At 27.3% G+C, this 10,320-nt stretch overlaps 1 protein-coding gene across 1 annotated transcript; it reads right to left on the bottom strand.

The window, feature by feature from the left end:
• Positions 1-4,880: 4,880 nt before the first annotated feature.
• On the bottom strand, positions 4,881-7,226 carry LOC137808699 (probable mannitol dehydrogenase). The gene is made up of 5 exons (XM_068609957.1): positions 6,894-7,226; positions 6,702-6,815; positions 6,012-6,525; positions 5,369-5,522; positions 4,881-5,266 (listed from the first exon to the last, which is right to left on the bottom strand). The coding sequence occupies exons 1-5, from the start codon at positions 6,989-6,991 to the stop codon at positions 5,073-5,075; spliced, it is 1,074 nt and encodes a 357-aa protein (XP_068466058.1). The 5' UTR covers positions 6,992-7,226; the 3' UTR covers positions 4,881-5,072.
• Positions 7,227-10,320: the final 3,094 nt, after the last annotated feature.

Below are 10,320 nucleotides of genomic sequence, written 5' to 3'. Positions count from 1 at the left end.
TTTTTAGAGAGTTTTAATTGTATAATTAAGTTTTGTTTATTTGATATTCTCATTAATGTCGACATTTTATAGGCGAATAAAAAATTATTACTTTGCAACTTTTGTAATTAATATTTTTTTACTCTCATGAAACTTCTATTTGAACCGATTACGAGACTAATTATCAAAGTTTTACCACACTTAAAATTCTTCAATGTATAAATAATTTAAAATATAAATATATTTTTATAAGTATACACATAAGTTTAAAGGAGGAGGCTTATTAATGTCTAATTTGAATGTGATTCTACCTTGATTTGTGTTGCGTTTACTGCTAGGATTAATGTTCCGTGAATATTTTTTAACTGATAAAATATTTTTCTTAATTACTGTGGCAAAATCAGGTTTAGGTTTACTCATATTTTTTGGAAAGAGAATACATGTGTTGATAAGTTAGTTAATTTAGAATGTATTCATAGAAAATCATTTTATTATTATAATAAGTTTTCATCTAGTCTGTTCTTAAAATTCTTTATGAATAGATATAGTATACTTATGTATCGTTTTTGTTAACATATCAGTTTTGTTGTAATCTTACCATTTTAATAATATTTTTTTTTATATGATGACAAATGATTGTTGTTACTTAAAGTGTCAGTCCTAACTGGAATATGAAGTTATATAATAATGTCTAACATAAAAACTTTTATATTTTATTTTTTTTTTACTTATAAATACAATTAGAGATTTAATTATTGACATTGTAAAAAATTGAGGGTCTTGAACTACGAACTCAATACGATCACTCACACCTACCTGGTGAAGGAAACTTCAATATGAGAAAACTTAAAGTGTCAGTCCTAATTGAGAAATAAAATTATATAATGATGTCTAACATTAAAACTTTTATAAAAAAAATATATTTGTTTTCACTTATAAATACAAATAAGGATTTAATTATTGACATTGTAAAAAATTCAGGATCTTGAACTATGAACTGAATACGATCACTCACACCTACCCTCACAGGATCACGCATACGTAAGAGCATCACATACGAACAAGCACTATCGTCTCTCACCAAACATTTATGCTACATATACGTAAGAATTGTATAAATGAAACATTTATGCTACATATACGTAAGAATTGTATAAATGAAATAAGTAGTTATTATAAAAGAACAAAAACATTTAATTGTAGGTATAAATTAAATTAAATTAAATTATTTGAGTATGTATAGGTTTTGTGATTTTGTTCCTTTTCAATTGAAGATGGTTTTAGCGTACATTTGAAATACGAGAATTGAGTGCGCAAGTACAAACAAAAGAAACAATGAAGATATTTGTCTATGGACCACAAAAAAACACAATTAATAGTGTTTCCATTTTGAGTATGAGAAATAGTATTCTCAGTGTCAATCTTAAAGTATTTTTTGTTTTAGAGGTTTCTATCACGAATTTGTCTTTAAAAACACCTTAGTGAATTTGAGAAGAAAAGTGTATTCAAAATTATCATTAACCTGAACTTCAATGGTACCGGAAGAAAGAGATTGGTCTGAGAAGAAGCTAGGTAGAGATGAAATGGAAGCACCGACCAAAGGTTGTGTGGGTTTGAAGAAACGTGCAGCGCCGTAGAAAACAGCTATGAGAGAGAGTGAGAGAGAGAGGAACACGTGAGAGGGGTGGTTGGATTCCCGTGAGAAGAAACGAAAAACCATGCCCATACCATACAGAGATTACATAGGAACAAGGTTAACTAACGTTACATTGTGTCACGAGCCACACTTTTCATCATCTACTTAATTATCTCTTCTCTTCAACCTATTCATCACATCTCAATTCAACCATGTTTAAATCCTCCTTTTTACCACCTATTTTTCTTCATTTTATTCATTCACCTTCACCATTTTCTAACATGCATCATTCATTTTTAAGCTTATTTCATGTAAGTGTTTGATAAAGGAAGTTCCAATTCTTACACAGACCAAGAAAAAGTGGCCTCTCTAAAATTATCATGTTTTTTTTTATGCGTTTTATTTTTTTTTTCTTTCTAGATGACATATTCTCTATTTTTGTGTTAAGAGTTATCTATCTGTATATTCTATCCGTATATTCGAATAATTGATCCAATACTCAAGAGATATATAAGAAATTTCTAAAATAAAAATCAATTTAAAAAAAAAAATTAGCTAAATTAGAGATATTTTAAAAATTAAAAAAATGTTAGTTTCTATTATTGTTAAATAGTTTTTAAATTGATATCTAATTAGCTATCAATGTTTTAATTACCAATTATTTAGATTTTAAATTTATTTTTAACTACCAATAATTTAATATATAATAAAAATATTATTTCTTAAAGTTCAAACTGCTTTGTTTGCTGAGTTTTATGGAGTTATACATGCTATGGAGGAAGTTCAAAAGATGAGGCTTACTAATGTCTGACTGGAATGTGATTCTGCTTTGGTTTGTGCTGCGTTTACTGCTAGGACAAATGTTCCTTGGATGCTTCGTAATCAATGGAATACTTGTCTTAATTAGCGTAGGAAAATTAGGTTTACGGTTACTCATATTTTTCGTGAAGGAAATGCGTGTGATGATAAGTTGGCTAATTTAGGATTTTTTCATAGAGAATCTTTTCTTTGGTATAATAGGCTTCCACCTTATTTGTTCTTAAAAATTCTTTATGAATAGGTATGGTCTACCTATGTATCGTTTTTGTTAACATATGAGTTTTGGTCTAGTCCCCCGTATTTTTGTATTTTCTTTCTTTTTTCTTTTGTTTAATAATAATTTTTTCATATGATGGTAAATGATTGTTGTTACTTGAGGTGTCAGCCTAGCTGAGATATTAAGTTGCATAGTGATACCTAACATGAAAACTTTTATTTTTAAAAAAAAATATTATTTGTTTTATAATTTTAATAAATAACAAATAATTATAATTGATCATATAGATATTATTTTATAAATACTGTTTTATAATGATTATTAATTTTATATTCTAAAAATTATTGTTTATATTTATATTATATTTATTGTTGTTATCTTATAAATATTTCTTAGATATTAAGAAATATTGATTAAATAAGTATCTTATGTTAAGAGTTGGATAAAAATATTTTTTAAAATTAGTCACCCCTCAGCTTACTTGTAGTTTGGTTGACTCAAGTTTAAAAAACAACAGACCCAACTTAATCTAATCCAATAAAATTTAAATGGATCAGATTTAAAATTAAATTAAATTCAATCCAATTAAGATCTCAAACTAAATTAGTCTATAGGCTATCTTATGACCAATTCTTCTAAATTCATCACAGAAATTAGAAATTAATTTTAATTTTGGATTAATATCTCATCCCCAATCCAAATGAAAACACATTTCTGTCGTGTCAAGAACATCCCAAATGAGTTTATTAGATATATTGCGGGTGCCACTGAGAAAGACTAGATCCATATTCAGGACAAAAAGTTACGTTTTATTTTTTTGCAATTTTAGTTAATTTGAGTTGAAAAAAGAAAAAGAAAAATATATTTGTGAACAGGTTATTTGATACACAGAATAAAAATAATAAAAGGGCAAACGCTAATAATCAATATTCTTTGATATTAAAAGTAAATTTTCTTTTTAGTATCCACATAACAAACTCTTCTAAAATTTGTAATGCATGCTTATAAACAAATTTTCTTTCAACATTGGGTGAAAAACCGGCCAACTCTATCCTTTTTTACACAATCCAGTAATTTTTTTTATTGTAGAATGAGTTGGGAAATTGTTGGATTTGTTTATTATTTTTTAACTTTTTTATTTTTTTATAATTTTTTAGAATTATTTATTTAATTATAGTGATTGGTATCACTTTTTAACAATAAATATAAAAGAAATAATAATAAAATTGAATTAAATTTTAACATTTTAATAAAACAAAATTTAATGTGTAACAAAATAAAGTAATCAAATGAATATTAAAGTTTTATATTTAGAATCACCAATTTGGATTTTTAAAACATGACAACTCTCTTCAGACAATTGCTTCTTGCACCCAATGAATTTTGACCTGCACCCAAGAAATTTTTAATTTCCAAAATTACCCTTTATTTCGAAATTAAAACATCTAAAATTAAAAAGTACATTCCAATAAAGAAAATGGGAAATTTAAAATAGATTTTTGTGTTCAGAAAATAAAATTTCAGAATAGAGTTGGAAAACTAAATTTCTATTATGGAAAATCAATTGTGGAATACAAAAAACAGTTTAGAAAAAAATTCCAGAAAACAAAATCCAAAAAAATTTAAAAAAGAAATTCCAAAAACAGGATTCCATAATCCAAATTCCAGAAATCCAAAATTTAGAAATACATTTCAGAATACTAAATATGGAATGTATTTTGATAAGCACTTCCCTCTTATTTAAAAACTAAAAAAACATATTTTTTTCATTTCACATAAAACATTGAGTTAGGTTCAATAACATCAGGTGCAAAAAGCAATTGTCCTCTCCTCAAAACCAGCATAAGTAAAGGAGAGTGGGCCGACAGCTTGACCCAAATGCCTCACTTATGAGGCAATTTCTCCCTGCACCATATCAATTCAAGATAAAAAAAAAATACAAAAATACTCCTTCTAAATGACGAAAACAACCTTACATAAAAGAGGGTGTAAATAAAAATTACTTTTAAAACCTTTTATCTGAAAATATTTTGGATTTTTTATTTTCATAACACATTTTTGAATTCTGGAATTTTTTTATCTAAAATGCATTTTTAATTTTGTATTCCAGATTTTTTTTGTCTTACATGTTAAAATTGATATATTGATATAGTGCAGGGAGAAAATGCCCACTTATTATCCAACGAATTAGTAGACTAAGCAGTGAGACTAATATGAGTTAACATGTTCAAAAAATTATTTCGTTTGCCATTGAGACTTGTAATTATCAATTATATAATATTCGTTGAGAAGATATGTTTCTTAATCACCAACAAATGCCAACCTCCTCAGATTACAAACAGAAACAACATAAATACTATGTTTAAGCAATGACTCTATTCTTTGGTGCATGCAACATGGTTGATGAAAATATCAAGAGCTTCATAGTGTGTTGCCAATGTCAATAACAAATCGATATTTCACATCTGCTTTCACCAGACGCTCCATTGCCTTGTTCAAATAATCAATAGGAATAACCTCAATATCAGGCTTTACATCGTGTTTGGCAGCAAAATTAATCATTTCTTGCGTCTCCTTTATTCCTCCAATGCAACTCCCAGCTACCATCTTTCTCGCTGCCAATATATACAATTCATGTTTTCATTGTAACAATATTCATGAAATCATGATTATAAAATTAATACATGCATGTTTGGAAAAGTTATTTGTATACATACCTACAACTAAAGGAAAGGCAGATAGCTCCAAAGGCTTATCAGGTAAACCAACAATGACAAGCTTCCCATGAGTCTTCAACAATTCAAGCAGAGGGAGCAGAGGATGAACTGCAGAAACTGTGTCTATTATACCATCCAAGGTGCCCTTTGCAGCCTAAATCCAAAAATACCCATTAGAACTTTAGCAAACTAAACCATCTTTCAAATTTCAAAATAATACAAAGCAGATTTTAAACCATACTACTTGTTAGGCTTTTGCAATTCACTTCTGATAAGTAGTACTAGACACAGACTTCTGATAAAAAAAATTGTTGAGTATGCACAACTTTAATTAAGATGAAATTTAGTTTTAGTGAAGTACCAACACAAGTTTAATTGTTTTTATTCTACACTGAAATCGGACACCACACACAACTTCTGTTTAAACTAGATTTCATCTTAATTAAAGTTCAACATATTCAACACAATTTCAAGCCCTCTTCCAAATCGTGTTCTGCATCACCACTGCTTATGAGACACAACTCACCCATGATAGTAAATAGTTGTACTAGTTTGGAGCAAATACCCTACTTGTTAATATATGATTTTGGTTTGAAAATAGATTTTGTAAAATAATATAGAAGGGCTAGAAAAGGGTAAGTACCTGCATTTGATCTTGCTCTCGACTGACCACAAATGAGTCAGCTCCAAGATGCTCAATGGCTTCCTTCCTTTTGTTGGGAGATGTGCTGATTACAGTGACCTTAGCCCCAAAAGATTTGGCAAACTTCACAGCCATATGGCCAACACCACCAAGACCAACAACACCCACATGTAGATCTGGCTTTGCAAGTCCAAAATATAAGAGAGGGCTATAGACAGTGATCCCAGCACATAAAAGAGGAGCAGCAGCCTCAAGAGGTAGGCCATCAGGAATGCTGATCACAAAGTGTTCATCTACAACCACCATATCAGAGTACCCTCCTTGTGTGATGCTTCCATCAATATCCTTCGATCCATACGTCAGAACCATTCCTTGACAGTAATTCTCAAGATTCTCACCACAGCTTTTGCATGATCTACATGATTGAACCATGCACCCCACACCCACCTTCTCACCCACTTTGAACTTTCCAACTTTGCTTCCTACCTCTATCACTTCACCTGCAATCTCGTGCCTACGTTTTTGGTACTCAAATTAGAAACAATCTAATTAACATTTCCTTTTCATCTTTTCAAATCATACTATGAACTATTTATGTCAACAAAGTTACAGAACTCTTTCTTGTTTCAGAAATTTGTGTTTGAAGCTTGTTGAAACAGAGTTAAAAAAGTGGAGGAAGCATTAGCATACCCTGGTACGAGTGGATAAAAAGATTGACCCCAATCACTCTTTGCATTATGGAGATCACTGTGGCATACACCGCAGAACAACACTTTGATTGCTACATCTTTGTCTCCTGTTTCCCTACCCCATTAGAAAAGAGAACATGAGAAGCATGAAACATTTTTGAAGTTGGAAAATTGAAGAGGTTGAAATGAGTACCTTCTGGTGAAGTTGAAGGGGGAGAGAACCCCAGATGTGTCTCTAGCTGCCCATCCAATAGCCTTCCTTGCATGCTCCAGTCCTGGTGTAACAGCCATTTGAATGTGTTCTACTCAATTCTGAAGGAACACAATGATCACGGGTGTAACTCTTATAGGCACTCAAAGATGAGATATGTGATTCACAATGCTTCACCTATTCAATTATTAATACGAAAAGTGCTCACTGTGTTTCGCTTTTCATGTCTTTTTTGGAAAATGTTTCTTGGAAACTCTCAAAAGAGATATCATATAATATTACTGTTGCCAGTGAAAATTATACATGTTCCAATATATAAAGAAGAAGAGAAGGGTGACGTTTTGTTGACACTCGAAAAACATATTATAATAATATTTTTAAATTAAAAAATAAAATAAAATAATAATAAAATAATTTATTATAATGTGAAGTGTTGTTTTCATTGTTACTGTTGAGGGTGGAACCTATAAAGAAAGAGACTCTACATTTAAAGTTATACATATTAGCATATTTTGTGATCTAACACTATATTAGAGCATAATTGAAGAAGATTATACAACCAAATTGACAAATTGAAGGTCGTCTATTATAAGAAAATTATTAAATGAAAATTAATTTTAAAGGTTAAAATAATTAGTTATTATTTGATTAAATTAAAAACTATTTTATAAAAAAAATTATTAATATTTAAAGTAGTTTATATTTTAATAAAAATTATAAAATAATTTTAAATTGATATTTAACTATTAGTTATTTATTATTTTATATTTTAAATTAATTTTTATTAATATTTTTAAACACTAATTTAAAATTAAAATATTAATTACTAAAAATTAGATAACTAATTTAAATACTAATTAAAAATATTTTAAACTTTTTATTGATAATAAAATAATATTAAATTTAATTAATATAGTAATGAATTATTTTTGTTTTTAAATTTATTTATTATTTAATAGTTTATTTTAGTGTTGGTATGCATCACTTAGTGTTTATTTCATAGCAATTGAGAATCTGGTATGTTTGGAAGTGAAGAATTAATTGTTGGTGTTTCTAAGTGACTCATAATAGAGATGTTGGGTAGATGAAACAGTTGTTGGGAGGTAATAATTGTTTCATAGGAATATTGTTTATATAAACTATTTTTTTAATTATACAAATATGTATTTATAAGGGCCATAGAAAAAACATATATGAATCATTATTCTGGTTTTTCTTAAGCATACTTTCCACGTTTTCATTCCCAGCTCATAAAAAGAAAAGAAAAACGTTTTCATTCCCACATATATCAAGGGAAGAGTAACTAAGAAAAACAGGAAAAAAAATCAATTATTTGTATTAGGAAAAAAAGTGTAAATATAATAAAAGTGTATATGAGAAGATTTATATCAAAAAATAAAAATAATGTAATAAAGTATTTTATATTAAAATTTGAATATAACTATATATATTTAAAAAACCTATTTTCTTATCAATTTGGTATCTTTTAAAAATAATTGTGGAATTTTCGATATGAAAATGTGGTTTGATACTTGTGGATACTCCGTTAAAGATTTTTGTGAAATTTTAAATAAAATCATTTCAAAATTTTAAAATATAAATTAAAGTAAAAAGTAATTTTAAAGTACAATAAACAAGGGTGAGACAGAAAAAGAAAGTGTAGATTTCTTTTACTTGGTATTAAATCATGTATCCAAAACAATAGTTTCTATGCCTATTCATCTTTAGTAAAAACAAGTAAATAAGTACCAATAAATAAAATAATAATATTTTAATAACTTTTACTTTATATTTAACTTGGTAGAAATTTTATTCTAATAATATAATATTTAAAACGTAAGTTATGAATTTAAATATTTATAGTATTATATTATTATAATTAGTTCTGGAGCAATGATATTAAAAAATAACTTTATTGAAAGAAACAAAGTATTACAGTTCATCCTCGAAAATTTAAAAGTTTTATGTAGGTTAGAATTTTGTGAGGTGCGTGGTCCACACTTGCTCAGAAAAATGTTATTCTCTGCTGCAATGCATGCACGTGTTTTTCGAGGCTAGATAATCAGTTGATTCAAAGACGCAACTATAACGAGTGGATCAAAATTAATAATCTTATTATCTAATTTATTTATTGTATAATATTAAACAAAAACTCAGTTAGGCATGTAAGGGGAGATGAATGTTTTTAGATGCTTTGCATGAAAGAAGAAAAAGTTACATAAGCATTTATAAATTTACATTTTTATCTTTTATATATAATAAAAAATAATTTAAATTACTTAATTTTATTTGATTTTATTTCATGTAAACTATAAATATTCAAAAAATATTTAATATATTCATAATGAAAATAAAAAATACTTATATACCTTAAAATATAAATATATTTATAATAAAAAAATATTAGTATAATAACAAAAGTAATTATCATTTATTTCTTATTTTTATACACAAAGTTAAATTTATAATCTTATAATTTACACAATTAAAAATAATTTAAAATATTTTTACAACCATTAAATTACTCACATATTTCAATAAACTTTCTTCACACATTTACTCTAACATATCTCAATCCAAACACCCTCAACTTTCTTCACACTTTCTTCTCAAATCTTCACATTTTCACTTCCCCACACCCTCAATTTTTTACTTCCTAATCCAAAGCATTAAGGGTGAGAATACTTTTCACTTATTTTTTTTAAATAAAAGTTTTTGTGTTAGACATCACTATGCAACTTAAGATCTCGGTTAAGCTAACACTTCAAGTAACAAAAAAATTATTTGTCATCACATGAAAAAAATATTATTAAAGAAAGAAAAAAGAAAGAAAATACAAAAAATACGGGAATAGACCAAAAATCATATGTTAATAAAAACGATATATAGGTAGACTATACCTATTCATAAAGAATTTTAAGAACAAACAAGATGGAAGCATATAATATCAATGAAAAGATTCTCTATGAATAAATCCTAAATTAGTCAACTTATCAGCACACACACTTCCTTCACGAAAAGTATGAGTAACCCTAAACCTAATTTTCTTACAGTAATTAAGACAAGTATTTCATCGATTACGAAACATCCAGTGAACATTTGTCATAGCAGTAAACGCACAAAAAGTTCCAATAAATTCTCTCATACTCCCACGAAAAATACCTCCACAAGTAACAAGACCAGGATATCCCTAGCAGTCTCATCAATGTTAACTTTAACCCAGCCTGATGAAGAAAACTTCCATATGAGGACGTAGAACTTATTCATAGATTAATAATTTAAGAATTGTTCTTGTTAAAAGTAATATGTTTATTTTTTAATCTAATCAAAATGCAATGATAGTATTTTTTTTTTCACTATTTAAGAGATGATTAATTATTTGTTTTTGTTAGGGTATTTTCTAAAGTTT

The sequence above is a fragment of the Phaseolus vulgaris genome, chromosome 3, assembly GCF_000499845.2.
Source record: "Phaseolus vulgaris cultivar G19833 chromosome 3, P. vulgaris v2.0, whole genome shotgun sequence".
In the NCBI taxonomy this organism is placed as follows: Eukaryota; Viridiplantae; Streptophyta; class Magnoliopsida; order Fabales; family Fabaceae; genus Phaseolus; species Phaseolus vulgaris.
Note: the sequence above shows the minus strand (reverse complement) of the source record. Positions and strands in the feature narration are given on the sequence as shown.